We start from the raw sequence: 20923 nt of genomic DNA on the forward strand, positions 1-20923 counted from the left end.
CGTCAGTGGCCTAGAAGCCATGTGGCTGGGCCACATGATTCTTCTGGGGGCTAAAACCTGCAGGAAATTAGTCTTCTGGTGCCAGACTCTCCATCTAGCTAGTCCATCAGTCAGCTGGGCCTTGTGGCCTGTGCTTTAGGCCTGGATTAGCGAAGACAGAGAAATGGAAGAAGAGACACCAGGAGGAAGACATGCCATGAGCAACAGCGTGGAGGTTGACAGGTGTGGGAAAAGAGAAGGTCTGTTCTCTTTCCTCCATGGCCATGGCTTCCTCTAAGTCACACCAACATGTTCCAGGCCACGGTGCAGGACACCTGGACCCGCCACCCAAATGGAAAGACAACTTGCTGGGGATGGAAGAATGCAGGAGAAGGCCATGTGGTCAGGAAGGACAGCACAGCTCTATGTTCAAAGTTCCAGAACCCTTTTCTGGACACCTCTTCTGTTCCAGGCATTGATAAAGGCTCTGCCCCTGAACTCAAGTTGCTCTCTGCCTAGTTCAAGAACATGTCAGTGATGCTGGCCCCAGGTCACGTGGCTGGGTGTGGACAGTGGGCCCAGAGAAATCAGGATAGTTCCAGGCCAGGTTGCTAAACAGGCCACCATTATGGGAGAAAGCCATGTCTTAGAATTGAAGTTTCTAAGAAGGATGGAGGAGTTTGGTTATGTCCCGGGAAGTGATGGAGCTGAGGGTGGAGAGATAGTGGTGGCAACAGACAGTGGCCAACCAAGGCTCAGGCATTGGGAAAACCCAAGTTAGGACCCCTGCTCTCATTTCTGCAGGGTGGAGTGGGCTGAACGTGGCTCGTAGAGCAGCCATCATCTCATGTAACCCCCCAAAAACATTGTCAGCCCCATCTTACAAATGAGGAAACAGGCTCAGGAAAGTTAAGTAACTTGGCCAAAGTCACACAGTGTCAGAACAGGGCCTGAAGCCCATACCCTATGGCCTTTCTGCTACACCAGGCAGCTCAGCTGACTATCCACACCTGCTTGCTGAACAGAATTTCCCGGATGTGCCAGTGCCAGGCTGCCGAAGGGAGGGCAGTGAAGCAGCTGAGCTCGGGCCGCCTCCCGGGACCTCAGTGCCTGGAAGCTGAGGTTCAACAAGGCAGAGACACGGAGGAAGGGTACATGTGGGAGGGCAGCAGTCTGGACTCTCATCCTGGCTTAGCCTCTTTGCTAGCTATGTGCCTTTGCACATGTCTCTGGACCTTTCCATTCTTGCTTTCTTCACTTATAAAGCTGGAATAACCACACTCACCTCAAAGGGTTTGGGAATTGATGAGAAACATATAGCCCACTTGGGGGCATAAGAAAGGTAAGTTGCTCGCCCACCTGGGCTGTGTGTGTGTTTGAAGCCCACCTTGCTCCAGAAAGAACTGAAGGCAGCCTCTGTCTTACCTTTACAGCTGCCCAACTTTATCAACCCGACGCCCCCGCCGCACGAGCAAGTGACAGCCCAGGAGATCGACAGCTACTTCCGCCAGGAGCTCATCTACAAGCGGAACGAGCGCATGGGGAAGAGGGTCATGGCGCTGCTTCAGGAGAATGAAGACAAGATCTGCTTCTTTGCCTTCGGAGCAGGTTTGGGCCGGAGTGGGGAAGGGATTATTTTCAGAATTCCTAAGGGCTGGGAGATTTGCTAAACCCTTTCCTGATCTCTGCTTCATAAAGGGAAAAGCTGAGGCCCGCAATGGGGCAGGGAAAGCTACAATGTGCTTAGCAGAGCTGGGATCCAAAGTGATTCTCATCCTTCTAGTCAAGAGTTTTTTCATTATAGTCCCCGTGGGAAAGGGGGTGGCCCCGGCCAAGGCCAAGACAGCTTCTGTGGCCCCTTCATGTCCCAGGAGGCCATGTCGGGAGCCCAGAACTGAGCTAGCTCCCACCACCCAGCCCAGCCTTGGACCCCCACCTCCCGCAGAGCCAGGGCCATGTGACCTAGTGTGCAGAGGTGGACTCTGGTATGCCCTAGTCCTGCCTCCAGATCTCAGCCCCAGCCCCATCCAGGCTGCATGACCTCTGGGTGGTAATTTCTCAGAGGCTCAAGTCCTCCTTTATGAGTTATAGCAATAATTATTCAATGAATTGAAAATATCTATCTTGGAAAAGAGTTATAGAAATTAGTGACAACATTTAAATAGCCTGGCATATACTAGTAGTAAGAACTCACAGTGGTGGCTACCATTATCATGATCATCATTATGACAATTAGACAAGATTTATTATCCCAATGTGGACCATGAACTGGATGCTTCTCCTGGGGCTCTGGCCTCTTTGTGCAAAGCGAAGTCCCAATGTCCAGATGCAGGGCTTGCTCAGCGTCTCTCCCTGTTCCTTCCCCCCACCCCTCTTCTTCTCCAAATTCTCTCTTCCTGTCTCTGTGCTGGCACTGCTAATGACAGTGATGTCCACATTGGGACCACGAGGTTGCATTTGCCTCCTTTAGTAGTCAGATTTTGCTCCAGAGCTACAACAAACATGTATTTTTTCATGTTACCACAGTTTGGGTTGATGAGATTCATCTTCTGTTTCATGAGAATTAAGCAAGAGGCCTGGTGAGCACTCACAGCCACTGCCCTCTCACCCCTCCCTTCGCTGGACTGTTTCCCACACAGGGTCTGCCTGGGGCAGGCTGAGTTAGACCAAGTTGAGCAGTCGGTCTAACCTGGAAGGGTCCTGATTTCGTTATGGGACATGTCCACTGTTTGAGGTCCACCTTCCCCCTGCCTCCTGCTCCTGCCATTCAATCCCATATATACTTGAAGGGCAAGAGCTAAGGTTTGTCTGTCTGTGCCTGTGTTCCCTCCTCTGCAGCCCTTAGCACATGGATGAGGAGAGGCACATGATGGCCTCAGACACACAGGACCTCTGGGGCAGTCTCTTTAAGGCCACAAACTCTGTCTGGGTGCCTCTGTGGTTTCCTCTCAGGCCTTCAAATATCACTGGGCCCTGGGGACCTAAATCAGTCTTACTCATGTTATCCATCCTCTGTCCCACCTTTAAAGAAGGCACAGGGCCCCCAAGGCTGTGGGAGGAAGGACGGGAGGGTCTATGCCACTGGAGATATGCCTAGCCACCTCCCACGTGTGTGTCTGCTCATGCCTAGGTCTCCCAGAACCAGTTTCATTGGGTGTCCCAGGAAATAGCTTGGGAAACAGAAACATAATTATAAGACACCCATCCAACGCTAGCCCAGCCTTGCCAGGTGTCTGAGCAGGGCCCCTGCTGTGGTTCTGCCACAGGCTAGCCTCGGAAGCCAGTGGAGGCCCTAAAGGCTCCAGGCTCTGGGCACTGTGGAGGGGCCATGCACGCTAAGAAAGGAGGTGGGTAGTGGCACTTGTGCCTACCCTTCCACCCAGTGCCAACCCCCCCCCGCCCCACTCCCCACACTCCACCCAGTGCCTAGTCAGACCTTTCCAGTGCTGATGGCAGACTGGCCCCTCCTCTGTGCTGCTCCACAGGGGGAGTTGGGCCAAAGGGTCAGGGCTTTGGAGTTAGGATGCCTGGGTGTAAAGTGTGGCTCTACCGCTGTCCGCTAAGTGAGCCTGGGAAAGCCATCTCACCTCCATGGGCCTCAGCCTCTCCTTTGTAAAATGGGGAGAGAATGCCCGTCTCATATGATTATGTTGGATACACTTATTTTAGATCACAGGGCTAAAACTCTGCACCAGGGTGGAGGTGTTCTTATAATATAACCCCTACTGTGTGTCAGCCATCAATTTACCCTCTTAGATTACATTGCCTTTGATCTTCACAGTAACACCACAAGATGGGTGTTAATACACACATTTTCCAGATGAAAACCAAGGTCCGGAAAGGGTGAGTGGCTTCCACAGGCCATTTCTCCTGTGCAGGTGCCCTCACCTGGACACTTCCAGGAATGCTGACCATTTTGTGGGGAGGTTGTCTTTTTAGCTGGTGCACCTCACAAAAGAATACTCTCCTGCCTGTGATGTTTCTATTTGGCCTTCTCTGGAGGCCAGAAGAAGAGCCCTTCAGCAGGTTCAGGGGTAGTTGGGGGGCAGACATGTGTGCAAACTCTGAGCAGGCCTGGGTGATGTCTGGGGGCCTGGATGGAAGCCCTGCCTCTCGGGTAGGTAGCTGTGATGAGTGTGCAAATCAGTGTTCTGGAAGGAACCAGGATGCTGCTGTGGAGGAGTGAGCCAGCTCTGGGGAAGGGAGGTCAGATTCCTGATTGCCAGGATCCTGCAGAGGGACAAGCTGACCCTGAAGGGCCCCCAAAGATCTTAGGTGGGTTTTTGGATTTCCTCTGATCTGCAAATAACTGAGAAAAATAAGTACAAGTTGGGTAATTTTTTATTAGCAAAGTTTATGCAATTTGCTGGCTTATCTTTTAGTCTGAAATGATCTTTTTTTTCTACTGTGTTTGAAGTTTAACTGTTCTTTTGAAAAAATAATGGTGATATAAGACAAATGGGGCTTTTCAAGTGCTTACTTGGCAAAATAAAAAGTTGGTTACTGTATTATCCCACCCACCTTCTCTACAGATAGGAGAGAACTGAGCATGTTTAAGACATGCTGGAAAAACTAGAGTTAGAGGGAGGGTGATACAGGAGAGAGAGTGGGAACAAATGACTGGCCCAGGGCTCTGAGAAGGCTGGAGGGGCGTGACCAGAGCTCAGACAGAGGGTGTGGCCTTCAGTAGAGGAGGTCTTCCTCCCCCTGTAATCAAAGGGAAGGAGGGAGCAGGCCAGCAGGCTAGAAGGCAAGAGAGGTCTCAACTGATGGCTTCTCACAAGAGCTCCACTCTGTAAAGTAAAATGTGAAGTAATCTGCAGAGAAAAGGGAGGAAGATGGGAGATTCTTGGTGTGAAGAGAACATTTGCCACAAATTCGAAATTGGCCACAAGAACTGACACGAACCAGAAGTTAAATAGATTTCATAGCATGGGCCAACTGTGATTGGTTGGTAGTGGCTGCCTGGAGTGGGAGAATGTAAAGTGGGATGATAACACACATAAGAGCTCAGCAGAGAAGAGGCCCTGATTGATTAGTGATGCCTGCTGTGGATCAGGATTAGGGCACATGCCTGTCACATACCTGCTCTGTCTGCTAAGAACACAGACGATGGTGACTGGCAATGAGGACCCATGAACCTGCAGTAATCTCAAGACACAGGTTGTAAGATTTCCTACAGCAACACTGAACAGCTGGGGTGCAAATGAGGATGCTGCCCTCCAGGCTGCTTCCTGAATTTATCCTAGTACCCCCTGCTCAGTGAACTACTCAGTTATTTGCAGATCAGAGGAAATCCAAAAACCCACCTAAGATCTTCGGGGGCCCTATATGAACTACTCCAGGGCAGGCACACACCTCCTCAGGATTGCCAACACCTGGGAATGTGCTATAAAGACATCCAGGACCAAATCACCCAAAATCAAGTTCATTCCATTCAGTCACATGGCATCTGCTGGACCCCAGGCCTCAAGGAGTGGGGACGGGGGTGGCTCAGTCCCAGGCAGTAGACAAAAATGACAATTTTGTCCCTAGCGCCAGGGAACTGGGCTTTCTCAGGACGTGTTTACTTGTGCAACCATCCTGCAGCCTGGAACAGCATGAGTAATGTCAGAACTGGCAGTGCTGGGCTGGAGACATAGCCAGACTCAAGGGAGACCTCTAGGGTCATTCATGTCGAACTCTGAGAGCCAGAGGTTACCACAGGTTACTGCACATTCTGTAACCCTCTGTAATCTGAAAATAATTCTAACTTCTGACATTGCAAAGTCCTTTGACCCAAGCATCCTATTGTTTTAGGACCATGTGGTTCTAATATCCCATCGTCTATCAGCATAGCATTCTAACATTCTGGCCTAGTTTGCTTCAATCCCTCTTGGATTCCTTTGGAGGAGTGTGGAGCTAAGAGCCTTCCAGGACCTGGAACTTCCTTCTTGTCGGGCTACTGGCACCTGCCCCCACAGGAAGCAGAGGTCCTGGCAGAAAGCAGGATAAAAGGCAGGCTGTTTGAGCTTGAGAGACAGAGGGGCTGTAGCTGCTACCCCGAGCACCCCCACAGCCAGCACGCCCAGTCTCCAGGCCGGCACCAGACAGGGTGAGGACTAACATCCAAAGTCAGCAATTCCACACATACCTGACAGGTCTGAGTGAAAGGAGGCAGAGTGAGTGAGAGGAGGCTTCCTGAGGAGGTGAGACCACTTGAGGTTTCCTGGATGCAGGTCCAGCTACTTCTGAATTCTTTCATCATCCCATAGTCCTCAGGACAAGACTCACACCCACTTCCTTCCCCCCTTGCTTTTACTCAGTGGCCTCAGGAGCAGAAGGAAGCCCTTCAGAGCTCATGATCGGACACAGAAGAGCAGTCATGGCCCATGTAGGGTCTTTTCAACCTTAGAAACAAAGAGGCAGCGCACGCCAGCTGCTTTCTCCCCTCTCAGGCAAACGCCCCTGGCCAGCCACACTCCCCAGGCTGGAGCGCAGGGCCACAGTGTCTGGAAGTGTCTCAGAATTTCAGACATGCTTCACAGGACCCTGTGCCCCACCATGTGCACATCTGGCAGATGGCACACCTACTCTGGGCTGCAGTCCTTGGCCAGAGTCGCTGTTCCTGTGCAGGGCATCCAACCAGTCAGAGGAACATCCCATCTGCTAGTTTGTTCCTAACAGGAGCCAGCCCTGCCCTCTGGAACAGGGGAGTCTAGAAGAACGGAGGTCCTCATGCCAGGCTTGAGCTCCAAGGTTGTGCCGTCAGTGAGCAGGATGGGTGAAATGCCAGCCGTAGGTCCAGCGCTCTATTGAGCCTGTGTGGGCAAGGCAGGAGGGAAGAGCATGTCCTAGATTGAGAGCATGGGCTTCAGAGCCAGGCCCCGAGTTGGAAGCCCAGCACTTAGAGGAAGCAGCCTGGGCGGCCGGCTTCTCCGGGCTGCAGAATTCCCCTCTGCAACCGGGAGTCATGGGCTGGTGCTGGTGCAGCTCAAACCCTGGGCAGCACCATCCCTTGGTGAATGTGAGCTCTGTGTTGTTATTATTTCAGGGTCCTGGCCCCTCCGAGCCCACGTTCCTCCAAAGACAGAACCCACACAGGAGAAAGCAAGGCCATACCGGGAGGGGCGGGGGCGGGGGGGAGGGCAGAAGGGCTCTGTGACCTCTGAGGACTCAGCTGGGAGACTTACAGGGAAAGCCCACTGGTCTCAGTTCCAAGTGACAGTGAGGCTCAGGCGTGGTTAGGCCCCATCCCTGTCCACATCGTTGGCCAACAGGGAGTTCTCCTGGGGTCCTGGGTGCTGTGATTCTAGAAAGGGAGCCTCTGGCTCTTGTAGGGTGTTACCATGCCTGAGGTGAGCCCTAGACTGGGCACTGCCCCCTGCAGGTCGCATGCCTGACTTGTGGGAGGTCCCAGTAAAGGCTCCTGGAGAAAGGAGAAAGCAGTGCTGGCACCAGCCCTCAGGGTGAGTCAAAACCCCCAGGGCCTGTGTCCTCACCTCTAAGCCCAATGCTGATTGAGGGAGTATCTGGTCCAAAGGAAATGAAAGGCTCAAACTCTGGGTATTTCAGAGGAACCAAGAGTGTTGGCTTGGAGGGCGGACTTGGGGGAAGAGCATACTTTTAAGAGGAAGTGCACAATTAGGACAGGTCCTGAAGGGAACCCCCAATCTAGGCAACTGCCAGACAGGTGTCAAAAGCCCAGGAGCAGCTCCAGCCTCAAGAGGGAGCCTGCCCTGTGCCCTTTTTTTAAAGAATTATGTTTTCACTTATTTCAGAGAGAGGAAGGGAGAGAGAGAAACATTGATGTGAGAGGGCAGCATTGATCGACTACCTCCTGCACGTCCCCTACCGGGGATCAAGCCTGCAACCCGGGCATGTGCCCTGATAGGGAATCGGATCTGTGACCTCCTGGTGCATGGGACAGTGCTCAACCAACTGAGCCACCCTGGCTGGGCAAGAAGTACCCTCTAGATGGACACAGTCTGTGTGTGAGAGAGAGCGCAGGCAAACCCAGCACTGCCCTTTCTGCCTAGGTGACACTGAGACCATCTGCTGGCCTCAGCGGGACTGTTGTGAGATCAGTGAGAAAATGAATCAAAGTGTTTGGTACAGTCTAAGTGCTGGGAAAATGGTAGGGGGGTTGCTTTTCTCAGTATTTCTATCCATCTTTGCATCACTAAGCGCAGAGCTGTGCTGCCAGCTAAAGTCTCGGGGCTCTTCCATTTGTGACATCCTGAGTTCTAACAGTACAGTCCCCAGAGAGGAGCAAACAGTAAAGGGGGCAGAATTGGGTGCCACCCAGCCAACCCCAGCTCCCTGTAGGGTGTTTGAATCCCCTCTGCACTGGCCTGACAAGCACTCATTGACTCTCTGCTTGCACACCCCCAGAGACGGGGCACTCACTCCCTGCAGAGTTGGACAGTTGCCTGGGGGAATATTATTTGGAACCAGCTAAAACCTACCTCATTCGTTTACCCTGCCTCGATTCAGAATGCCACCACTCATACCTCCTGGCCCAACCCTTGCCATTACCCACCTCCTCTTTCACTTTCTGTTCCAACAACCCAGAACCACTGTTGGTGGCCAGCGCACACCACGCTCTTCTCCTTTTGTGCCCATACATGTGCAATGCCCGATGTTAGGAAGGCCTTTCCTTCTTCCCCTCCATTGACTCACCTGCGGTCCCTCCTCGCTGATCCCCTAGTCTGGGTCCCGCCTCTTTTCCATTCAGCCACATAGTCCCTAGAGTCCCTCCCTCATTGCGTGGCTCATACTACCTGTTTCCTCTCCACCCTGTGATCGCCTCAGAGTGGGGACATGTATCTCAGGTCCTGGCACAAGACTGAGTGCAGGAGGTGTCCTCTTGGTCCAAGCCCACACCCTGCCCTGGGCTGGCCCAGAGAAGGAGCAAGGAAGCTCTGCTAGATGAGAAGCCCCCTGGGGGCCCCCAGTTGCCCGTCCTTCCCCTGGTCCCTCCATTCAGCCCTCCTGTCACACTTCCTCACGAAAACAAACACCCCTGTCGCTTGACATCCGGCTGCTGCTCCTGGCAGCTAGATTAGCATTTGAAAGTTTCCCTTGCATTAATTTCAGACGGAACATAAATACGGGCTCGGGATTCCTCTTCCAGGAGGAGAAAACTGGAAACCCAGCGGACTCACGGGAGAGAAAACATGTGTGCTGGCCGAGGGGAGCCCGTGTTACTTTGGAGCTTTTGTGGGAACATCTGGTCCTCCCCTCCGCCCGGCCCCCCAACGCTGTCTTGAAATAACCCTGTTAATTGGCAGGTTGTTCTTGCTGAGCACTCACACACTTTCCCTCCGATCTGGTGAACCTTGGAAGGTACACATGTTTCTGACAATTTCCTGCCCCCAACACATGACCTCAGGATCCTTTGCAGCCGCCAGTCCTTCAGAATAGCATGCAGGGTTGTGCGGTGAGTGAGGACATCGCTGCACCTCTTACCAACTGCGTGACCTGGGCAAGTGCTGGCCCCTCATACACTGGGGGACCTCGAAGGCTGCCCTGAGGCTAAAAAGAAACAATGTTGGAAAAGCCTCGTGTCCCCAGGGGGCTCACTAAGTAATAGTTTGTGTTCAGGTTGTCAGATGATGAAATCATAGAGGTGGGAGGACCTCTGGACCATTTGGGGAAATGGAGACACATAGACAATGAAGCTGCCCAGGGTCACACAACCAAATAGCTCTAGAGCCAGGTTTTCTTTCCTAACCCAGCAATAGCATTCTTCTCTCTGCCCCACCCTGTCTTTCTGTGTTGGAGGGTAAATTGGGGCTGTTGGGCGGTGCCCAGCCTGTGCTCTGCTCACTGAGCCTCATGCTCTGGCACAGGCCTGCTTGGGCCCGGGAAAAGGGGAGCCCTTTTCTCTGCACTAAAACATGGTGGGACTGCGCCTGCTCAGAGTAAGACACCTTCCCGTTTGTATACAAATGCCCTTTACGTGGCAGTCTGGCTTGCAGGGTCAGTAAGGCAACACCAAAGCAGCCCCACCTTCTCAAGACCTTTAATCTTCCTCCAGGCCTTTATTCCTTGCATCTCTGAATGCCATCCTGAGAGTCCTGGCTACCTGGGCCCCTCCTCCAGGAAGCCCTCCCTGATGTCCTCAGTGGATTAGTCTCTCCTCCACCATGCTCCTTGTTTCCGTTTCGGGGTTCTCTTTCTCTTCTCTCCTCTTTCCTCTTTCAGCCTTTTTCTCTGTCTCTGACTTCCCCATCTTTGCCTCTTTCTATCTTTTACTCTCTGTCTAGGTGTCTTTCCTTTGCCTTCTCTCCCACCATTGTCTGTGTCGCTGCATGTCTCTCATTGCCTGAGCCTGGGCCCCCTCTCCTCCTCTCCACTCTCTTTTCCGTCCTGGAGCTCCTGTGTCCCTGTGGGTATCTCTGCTCCCTCCCTGCCTCTCTGTGTGTCTCCCCCACTGTCTGTGGCTCTGTGGGCCCCATCCCCCACTGTCCTCCTTCTCTCCCCTTTTTTCCTCATTCACGTGGCCTCTGCAGATGAAATGGAACGTGCCTTCCTGCAGAGAGCTGGCCAGAGCACAGCTGTCAGTGCTGGCAGGAGCCGCTGAGCGGTGGCCAGGAGACCCGGGAGCCTGGGCAAGCCATGCAGGCTAGCCCCCAACACCGGGGCCCCCTTTGGAAACTGTCCACACCTTCCCGCAGGTTCCAGGGTGGGTGTGGCGCCGGTCTCAGGACTGCTGGTCTTGGAGGCAAGCCTAGGCCCTGTCTGCCAGCCCCTGGGGACAACAGGCACTGGGCCCTGACTCAGGCAGGTTCAGGAGCCAAGCTCTTGGGATTGGTGGAATCTGCATGAACAACACCAAAGGGCCGGCCCAGGCTACAGGCGGAGGGGAGCATGAGCTCAGGCCTCCTGGGGATTGGATGAGATCATGGAAAGGATATGGAGTAGCAGTTTTTGTCACTCATTCATTCAACAATCATGAAGCCGCCACTGTGGGCCAGACTTGGGCTCAGCCCTGGGTCAAAGATGAATCAGGTATGTCCCCTGTCCTTGCACAGTCCCCCCTCCAGCAGCTTGTTGGGAACATTCTCTGACAGAGGCAGCTCTGGGCATGGGAAGAGCATCCCAGCTGCAGCGAGGATGGTGGCCTGGCAGGGACAAGGGCAGGTGGTGTGGGCAGTGATTTCAGTCCAGCATGGTTAGGCGGTAAAATCAGGGGGATTCTGATGACTGAATGGATGGGGATGAGGAGGAAGTGAAAGGAGTCATGCCAGGGCCCATCTGAGTGTGTTGGTTCTGGGGGATGTTAGGTGCAGATTCCAGCAGGCCTTTGAACAGATGGGTCTGAGCAGGGGCTGCAGTTCCAGAGGTCAGCACGGCCTGGTAACTGAAACCATATGGTGGATGATTTGTCCACAAACTGTGGTAGAGTGAAAAGAAAAGAGGGCCATAGACAAGGTTCCCAGGGTCCCCACGTTTCTTGGGCAGGAGAAAGAGGATCCCCACTAAGAGGACAGACAGGGAGCAGTGAGAGGAGCATGGACCAGGGCGGAACGGAGTCGTGTGGTCCTGTGAAACCAAGTCCCAAAGAGAGGGTGGGATGGGGTGGCAGGAGTGCATGGCTTGCATGGTATGGTCCTGGGGCACAGCCTGCATGGGAAGGGCACCTCCTGAGCTGTGCAAGGAGCAGCCTCTCGCCCGGCCAGCATGGCTCAGTGGTTGAGCATCAACCTATGATCCAGGAGGTCGGGGTTCAATTCCAGGTCAGGGCACATGCCTGGGTTATGGGCTCGATCCCCGGTGTGGAGCATGCAGGAGGCAGCCAGTCAATGATTCTCTTTTTTTTTTTAAGAAATATTTCTATTTAATTTGCCAAGTTTATGTATGTCAAGTTGTTGATATTTCTTTCTTTTTTAAAAAAATTTCTTTATTGGTTAAGGTATTACAAATGTGTCCTCATCCCCTCAGTCAATGATTCTTGATGTTTCTTTCTCACCCTCTCCCTTCCTCTCTGAAATCAATAAAAATTTTTACCAAAAAAATAAATAAATAAATAAAAAGGAGCAGCCTCGTGCAGGGGAGGGACAAGAGGGAGGAGGTAAGGGTGGAGGTGGCGTACAGACGGAGGGCATGGCAATTTGAAAACATCTGTTCTGATTGCTTCCAACTTCTCCAAGTATCTAAAGGCTTCTATTTGGGGGTCTAAGCCGCACAACTAGGGCCTGAAACCGCTGCGGTGGAGGGAATAGACGCACCGACTGGACACTGAAAAGTTACCAGAAATGTCCCGACTCCGGCGGGCATCCTGTAAGGCCTGGCCCCTGCTAGTGCCCCTGTGCCAGCCCCAGGGATGCTGCTTCAGGAGCAGCCGCAAGGCCCTCAGTGAAGACTCACGGCTGTCCCTGTGCAGCCCGAGGCGGCTGTTTTCCCTGGCGGCGCTGAAATCCTCTGGGTGGACCACTGTTGAGCCTGGAAGCCTGGTCTTCAAACGGGTCTCCATGGAGGCCGGGAAGGGATTGGCTTTGCTGCCAAGTGTGGATTCCAAAAGCTGCTGGCAAGGAGTTCCTGCAGCCGATGCCCCAGAGGCTGCACACCTGAGGGACAAGCAAGAGTGGGGATGAGTCTGTGGCCTCAGCCAGGGCCCAGCCCAGCCCATCCACTGGGAGTGCACGCTGGGCTCCTCAGAAGGGCATTCCCTCCTCTGCCTCATTCGGGCTTTAGAGCTGCCCAGGTGGCCAGAGGAAGCTGTGGCCAGAGGGAGACGTGCCTGTGTGACACTCAGGAAGACAGGCTGGGCACAGAGAAGCCACTTGCTCAGGATTAGAGTTGAGACTCACAGCCTTAGCAGGAACCTGGGTCCTCTGTCCTCAACAGCACTGGGTGGGGACCCGAGCCTGGGAGGGCCTGTCGTACCTGCTTTGTCCGTGTGTCTTCTGCAGCTGGCTCCCCAGAAGTGCCTCACTTACCACCTTGTCTGTGCACATGCCATTCCCCATACCTGGACAGCCTTTTTTCGGTGCCACCCACTCCCATCCTCACCTAGCTAACTCTTATCCCAAACTTCGGCCAGCAATGCCACCTCCAGGAAGTCTGCCCTGATCCCAGGTTGGATCAGATGTCTCCTGTGAGCTTCCTTCAGCATAGTGTTGGTGCCTGGATCGAAAGAGCCTCATTCTTGAGACTATGGGTGCCGGGAACAGGCCCCTACCTGTGCACACTGTCCAGCTCTAGGTATGCTCTCGCTCCGGGTTTGTCAGCTGGATGGATGGAGAGAGGGAGGGAGAACACATTTTCATAAAGGTCTCTGGAGTCAAAGCCTTCCTCACGGAATCTGAGAGCTGGGGAGGCCATAGGTATCATGCAGCCCACTCCCTGTACATGGAGAGAAAGGGGGCATCCCAGCCTCATGGGTTTGCTCAAGGTCTCGGGGTGAGTGTGGGGGGTCCCAGCCCAGTGATCTTGGGCGGTGGTCCGGAGGTGGGTTTCAGGGACTGAGGCAGGCTGGCAAGAGAGAGTGCTGGGTGGGGAAATCGCTGGCGAGTGTAGGGCCAGCCGGTGAAGGACTGCGGGCTCACTCACCCTCTACTCCAGCCACGGTGCAGCCCCAGCCTGGCTTCCTCTGTGCTGGAGTCTCTCCTTTCCCCAACAGCCTGTCCACCCTCTGTGTTCAGCCCTCCCTGGGGCTGTCAACATGCTGACCTTCCGGCTTCCCACCTGTCACCACCCGTCACAGGCAATTACCGTAACCGTGCAGGGATTTCCCCCAGGTTCCGGGATGAATGGCGAGCAGAAGGGAGCTGCCTGTGGGCACATAGGTGGGGGCGCCAGGGGCCACCACCACTCTGCCCACACTGACCAGGTTGGGGAGACTGAAGCCCAGGGAGCAAGAAGGGCTCAACAGGGTGCAAACTTCCAGCAGCCATTGTCTCCACAGTCCCTCGGCTTCCCGAGAGTCCTCTCTAACCTTCCTAACTGGAACCTCACTGTGTTCTCAGACCTCAGGCCTGTGTCCCACCGAAGGAGGGTTGTGCCAGCTCTGCTGGGCTGTGGGTTGTGTGATTTAGACCTGTCTTCTCAGTGTCTAGCACAGGCTGCCCTCAGAGCAAGTGCCTCATAAATGTACACCCCCCACCACCAATGGAGTGCTGTAGGCTGCCCCTACCTGCACAGCCCGGGCTGGGTCAGCTTCATGGTATGAGGCACAGTGATGCCATGGGACACACTGAGCCTTCACTGCGTGCCAGCACTGTCCCTGCGGTCCTCACAGCCACTCTGGAGGTTGCTATCACAATCATGCCCACTTTACAGAGTGGGGGACTGAGGCCCAGGAAGGTACAACCACAGCCAGGATTTGGACCCAGGCAGGGTGGCACCAGGACCTCTTCCCAACATGCTGTACTGCTCGGGGCCTCAGCTTCGGTGTAAGTCACTGGTTTCTTGGCATCCAGCTGAGCCACTTGTCTCTTGTGTTCCAGGTCACTTTCTGGGGAACAACACAGTCATTGACGTCCTCCGACAGGCGGGGCTGGAGGTGGAGCACACACCCGCAGGGCAGACCATCCACAGGTGAGCAGCGGGATATCTGCACCGTGGGGCTGGCTGGCCTGCTGCTGGTGGTCCATGGGCCAGGACTGACGGTGGCCTGCATGACGGGCTGCTCCCTGCCTCCCTGCTCAGGCCTGGGCGAGGGTTGTGAAGAAGCCTCCGGTGAGATGGGGCCTTGTAGACACTGGCCTTGACCAGGCACCTGAGAAAGGAGAAGCTAGGCTGGAGGTGGGGAGACTGGACAGGAGGCTGGAGCACAGCCTTGGCTGGAGGGAAGAGTGGCGGGCCTGGCAGAGGTGGTGGGAATGGGAGGAGGGTTAAATTTTAAGAGTTGTTCAGGATTTGGAGACTGGTGATCAGGTGGGCTCTGTCGGATGCCTGGGTGGCTGCCTAGAGGACTTGGGGGATGCTGGCGCTCTGAACTGAGATGGGGTCACGGTCAGGGTGAGCAGTGGCTTAGCCTCTTTCCTGTGTCCCAGCCATACTTTTCCCAGTGCTGCCTCTTGGCAATGCCCATCGCCTCGACTGTCCTGCTAGAGCACACCACTCCACTCACAGAGCCACATAATGGCACCCTCTCTTCCTGTGGGGGGTCCCTTGCAGGAGCTGCCCGAAGGCAGGCGTCAGCTGGGTCCCTGTGTGGCCCCTAGTGCCAGCACCAGGCATGGAACCACATAGGTGTCTGCATGCTGGGCAGCTCCAGGGTCAATCACAGGATCCTCGAACGCAGGGGTCCCATACAGCCCATGCTCCACCCAACCTTCATGAAAGAACCCTCCTCACCAGCCCACAAGGGTGACCATAGTTTGATTTGGGCCCTTGTCCGTGACGTTACAAGACCCAGAGTCCGAAAGAAGCCTGAACAGTCATCTACACTAATAAAAGAGAAACATGGTAATTGGCGTACGACCACTACCCTTCCCATTGGCTAATCAGCGAGATATGCAAATTAACTGACAGCCAAGATGGCAACCGGCAGCCAGGCAGCTTAAACTGAACCACAACATTTCTTAGGACTATCAGGTATACCACGACGCTACTCAGATTATCCGGACGCCTATACCACTTGAAACACTGTATCTTCTATAGGCTCATTCATCTCATTAACCGCTGTTATTCTAATAATTTTTATAGTATGAGAAGCATTTGCCTCTAAACGAGAAGTTTCAGTGGTAGAACTACCATCAACCAATCTTGAATGACTTCACGGATGTCCCCCTCCTTATCATACTTTTGAGGAACCTACTTATGTAAATCCTAAATAACATATTTATGCCCCAAGAAAGGAAGGATTCGAACCCCCTGAAATTGGTTTCAAGCCAATACCATAGCCACTATGACTTTCTCAATAAACAAGATATTAGTAAAATTTACATAACTTTGTCAAAGTTAAATTACAGGTGAGACTCCTGTATATCTTTATGGCATACCCCTTTCAACTAGGATTCCAAGATGCAACATCTCCCATTATAGAAGAATTATTAAGCTTTCACGACCATGCCCTGATAATCGTCTTCCTAATCAGCTCTCTCGTATTATATATCATCTCATCAATACTCACAACCACTTTGACTCACACTAGTACTATAGACGCGCAAGAAGTAGAAACAATTTGAACTATCCTGCCAGCTATCATCCTAATTATAATTGCACTTCCCTCATTACGAATTCTCTATATAATAGATGAAATTAACAATCCTTCTTTAACTATCAAAACCTTGGGCCATCAATGATACTGAAGTTATGAGTATACAGACTATGAAGACTTAATATTTGATTCCTATATGGTACCCACCTCAGAACTAAGCCCTGGCCAACTTCGCCTATTAGAAGTTGACAATCGAGTAGTATTGCCTGCTGAATTAACAATTCGTATATTAATCTCATCAGAAGACGTACTGCACTCTTGAGCTGTTCCCTCTTTAGGACTAAAAACCGATGCTATTCCTGGCCGCTTAAATCAGACGACACTACTTGCCACCCGACCAGGCCTATATTATGGACAGTGCTCTGAAATTTGTGGATCCAACCATAGTTTTATGCCTATCGTACTTGAAATAATTCCTTTAAAACATTTTGAAAAATGATCATCATCAATACTATAACCTCATTAAGAAGCTAAATTAGCACTAGCCTTTTAAGTTAGAGATTGGAAGTTTTAACCTCCCCTTAATGATATGCCACAACTAGATACATCTACATGATTTATTACAATTGTCTCAATGATCATCACGTTATTCATTATATTTCAATTAAAAATTTCAAAACACCATTATTACAACAATCCAGAGCCTCTGACAACCAAATCACAAAAACACTCGACCCCCTGAGAAACTAAATGAACGAAAATCTATTTGCCTCTTTCATTACCCCAACGATAATAGGCCTAGGTTTTAAAAATTATCAGTATCGCCCTGACCGGTTTCCCTCAGTGGAAGGGCCGTCTCTCCCGAGGAGTCCCAGACTGCGAGAGGGCACAGGCCAGGCTGAGGGACCCCCCTTCCCCCCGAGTGCACAAATTTTTGTGCACCGGGCCTCTAGTAGTTAATATTTGCAGTAGCTCACTGTGTACCGGGCTCTAAGCACTTCTAATTCACTGAATCCTCATGACAGTCATGTGTGGTAGGAACTACGAGTATCCTCATCTTAAAATTGAGGAACCTGAGGCTCAGAGAGGTGAAGTCACCTGCAGAAGGGCACACAGCTCCTGTAAATGGCAGCCTAGGGCCTCCCTAAGCTCCTAACCATCCCCTGTGTCCGATCTGGGGGTTAAGGTGGACTACACACTGTCTGGGCTCCTTCCTCTTCTCATCTTCTGAGCCAGGCTGACAAGACTGTTCTTCCTGAACAGCTAAGCACAATACAGTCAGCTGGTCTTATGCCTGGGCTGGTCTGTGTTTGAGGGGCAAGGACTAGGGAGCCTTGGGGACAAAGTATTCTTCAAGCTCCCCCTTCCCCTTGAAGCTCATTGTATCTGAGGTCAGGGTAGGGATGGGTGGAGGAGGGGGCAGGCTGGAGAGGCTGCCTCGGCTCCTATTCATCTAGATCCCAGGCATTAGAGGAGGGTCCCCTTCTCCCCTCCCCACTCCCACTCCCCACCCCAGACCCAGCTCCTGGGGCCCTCAGCCTGGGTCTCTGAGTGCAGGCTGAAATCCTGCGGGTGGGGTGAAGGAGCAGGGCTGCTGGAGGCCCCGACAATAAAAGCCATCTTCGGCCACAGGTGCTTCCTGGATCCATCCTTTTGTCTGCCTGTTTTGAATTATCTCCCCAGCATCTGTGGCATCTCCTGGACCCTGGGAATCTGGAGTTGCCGTGGGGGCTGGGGTGGACAAGCGGAGCTGATGGCCTTCTCTCCCTCACCCATTGTGCACACGGGAGTGCAGTGAGGGCACAGGCTGCTCACCGCCCTGGGTGCCACCTAACCTTTGCAGTTCCCGAGACCATGGCCAACCTTCTCCCAGAGACAGGTGGCCCCTTGGAATTCTCTTTGGGCCACAGACAGGAGAGAATAAAAGCAGAGGTGCAGAGGATGTGCCCAGGCTAAGGGGTGTCTGTGTGCACCTCTGTAGGGAATGTGAACCCCACACACCCAGGTGGATGCGTTTGCGCCCCTATAGCCAGGCTCATTTGCTTCTGCCCAATTCCTAGAAAAGTGCAATGGATATTAAATCACTAATTGAAAGAATGAGTCAAAGCTCCGTCTCTCAGCCCCAGACACTGGTTGTCCTGGGTTATCCTCACCAGGCCCAGGAGGGGCACGCTAGCATCTTGTCTTGCCACAACAGCTCTCCCATTGATTTGCATCCTGTCACACGTGAATGACACGCTGCAACATGTGAGCTTCATGAGCTGTCGCCCTTTCCAGCCCTGCCTCCAGGAGCCCTGCACCCCCATCCGAGAAGACCTCAGCGAGCCCGGCCCCTGTGACCCCGCCTGCTGCCGTCCCCGCAGCACCGTCGGTGACCCCCACCGCCCCACCTGAGGAGGAGGACCCGGCCCTATCCCCACACCTCCTGCTCCCCGACAGCCTCAGCCAGCTGGAGGAGTTTGGGCGGCAGAACAAGTGGCACAAGAGGCAGAATAAGCAGCAGCGGCCGCGGCAGTTCAATGACCTCTGGGTCCGCATTGAGGACAGGTGAGCTGGGGAGGGGCAGGTCTGCTGGGAGCCGGGCATCTCTCCGGGCAGCCTCAGGCCGCTCGGAGCCAGGCACACTGTCATCCACAAGCCCCGCTTGGGAAGCCTGGCAGGGGCGTGCCCAGCAGAAACCTTAGGGCTGGCTTGTTCCCATTCCCAAAGGACCCTCCTGTTCATCTTTCAGGCTTATAGAGCACACTCATACTCATTTTTCATTTTTATTCTCAGAATGAGAGCAAGTATAATTTTCTTCATTTTAAAGGTGAGGGACTAGAAGCTTCCTTCAAGCACCATGGGCAAAAGTCTGCCCATGATTGCCCTTGATTGCCTGGTATGCACCTGGGGTGCAGAGCGGGCTCCATGGGAGCCAGGAAAAAATGGAACAGGCTGGCTACAGCAAAGGCTGTGAGCTCCCTGTGTCCGGAGGGCTCAGTGGCAGGGAGGCTGCAAGAGAGAGATGGCAGAGGACGCCTGGCACCCTGAGGCGGCGGACTCCGTCTCAGCAGGGGATGGGGAGTTCATGATAAACCTTGTTAAAAATGGGCAGGTGCAGAAATCCCCCTACTGTACTGATACCTCCCTGTCCTCTGCCTGTGTGCCCCTCCCACCACCCTGCACCACATCTGCCTGGCTGTCACCGAAGCTCCTTCTGTCTTCCCGCCTCCTCCTGCATGCACGGTACAGCGCCGTCTCCCTAGATTCCACTTTGGGGCAAGAATCTTGATATTTGGTGAACAGCGTCCCCAGGGCACCCGGATGTCCCAGGGAGTGACCATCAGTGAGAGGCAGAGACCTCTCTCTCTGGGAGCCGTGCCCTGGGCATCGTGCCCCGCAGTGGGCCCTCAGAGACTAGGAGTCTCCCTGTGGACCGCCTCACAGTCCCCAGAAAGCATCACCCTAGGCCCTTGTCAAACAAATTCCAGGTCCCACTGTAGGCCCCCTGCGTCAGCACGTGCAGAGGCCTGGAGAGCCGCGCGTTGAATGTACACTGGAGATCCTTCGGAGCCGCTTTGGAAAATGCAGACCCAACTCTGCATTTACAGATGTTGAACCAAGGCCCGGGGCGAGGGGCTTGTCGGGGTCACCCAGAAATCGGGAGCTGCCTGCTGCGCAATTCAGGCATGATCTTCCTGCAGCCAGGTCTGAGTCATCAACATGCAGTTGACATAGTCCAGTCCACTCTCTTAAAGTGCGGGCTGTGCACGATCTTGAAGAGACTTCCAGCAAACAAGAGTCGAGTCCATTGTTCCCTCGGCTGTGCGTTGGCTTCAAGGGCCTGACTTGGGTTCCTGGGAAATGTACTCTGCAGAGCCCTCGCCAGCCCGGCCTCCCTGGGCAGAGGCGCTGCTGCAGCTGTATTGGCTGCCACCCATTCGGCTCACGTGCCCAGCATGGGCCCTGCACGGCCGCCCCCTTCAGACCTGGAGCGAGGGCAGAGGGTTGTTGAGCTGCTTCTGCAGCCTGGGCAGGGCCATAGGCTGCTGCCTGGGAGGCCCGGGAGGCCCGGCAGCCCCTAAAGTGCTTTGATCCAGAGGGTCCCTCAGCCCTGATCAACCTGCCCAGTGACCAGGAGACCCGGCTAGTGGCAGGTCCAGCCCACAAGGTGACAGGAGGCTGGGCGGTCAGCTCCAGCATGAGACCCCCAGCCCCTAACCATGTCTGAAAGGTAAATTTGGGCAAATGACTCCAAAACAGTTTCCTTTTCACAACACGTAGCTCTGAAACACAGAGCCTGGTTTCAGGAGAAGAAAACAGCTTTTCTTTGGAAAGAGGGAGCCTTCCCGGTCCCAACAGGGAAACTATGATTGGGTAGCTTTCTTCCATCTGGTTGGGTTGGAGAAGGAGGTTTCCGCCAACAGGCAGCCTGTTTGTTGAAAGTTTTCCTGCTTCTTAGGGAGCAGGCCTGGGCTCCAGGGCGGCCCGGGGCAGGCACAGCTTCTGTGGCCCTCCGGTCTCCTCCGTCCCCTTCAGGTTCCCCGTTCTCCAAAGGGGGCTGAGGAGAGCTCTCTGGGGAGACTAGGGCCCATTTACAGACCTTCTAACCGAATTATTTTCTTTGGGGCTTTAATTCCATTCAGTTTTTTCATTTTCTTCCCCCTAAATCCCACTAGAGCCATCCCCTTCTCCCCATCCTCTCCTGTCATCCCCTCCTCCCCATCCCCTCCTCTCATCCCCTTCTCCTCAACCCCTCCTCCCATCCCCTTCTCCCCACCCTCTCCTATCATCCCCTCCTCTCCATCCCCTCTTCCCCATCCCCTCCTCCTCATCCCCTCCTCCCCATCCCCTCCTTCCATCCCCTCCTCC

At 53.7% G+C, this 20923-nt stretch overlaps 1 protein-coding gene across 1 annotated transcript in view; it reads left to right on the plus strand.

The window, feature by feature from the left end:
* The window catches only part of TRABD2B (TraB domain containing 2B), a 195378-nt gene that overhangs the window by 163981 nt on the left and 10474 nt on the right, over window positions 1-20923 (plus strand). The window contains exons 4-6 of the mRNA XM_015562219.1: window positions 1413-1587; window positions 14415-14505; window positions 18350-18619. Coding sequence (XP_015417705.1) covers window positions 1413-1587; window positions 14415-14505; window positions 18350-18619 — 536 coding nt within the window. The remainder of the gene's footprint in view (window positions 1-1412; window positions 1588-14414; window positions 14506-18349; window positions 18620-20923) is intronic.

Source organism: Myotis davidii, unplaced genomic scaffold (assembly GCF_000327345.1).
Source record: "Myotis davidii unplaced genomic scaffold, ASM32734v1 scaffold371, whole genome shotgun sequence".
Taxonomy (NCBI): domain Eukaryota; kingdom Metazoa; phylum Chordata; class Mammalia; order Chiroptera; family Vespertilionidae; genus Myotis; species Myotis davidii.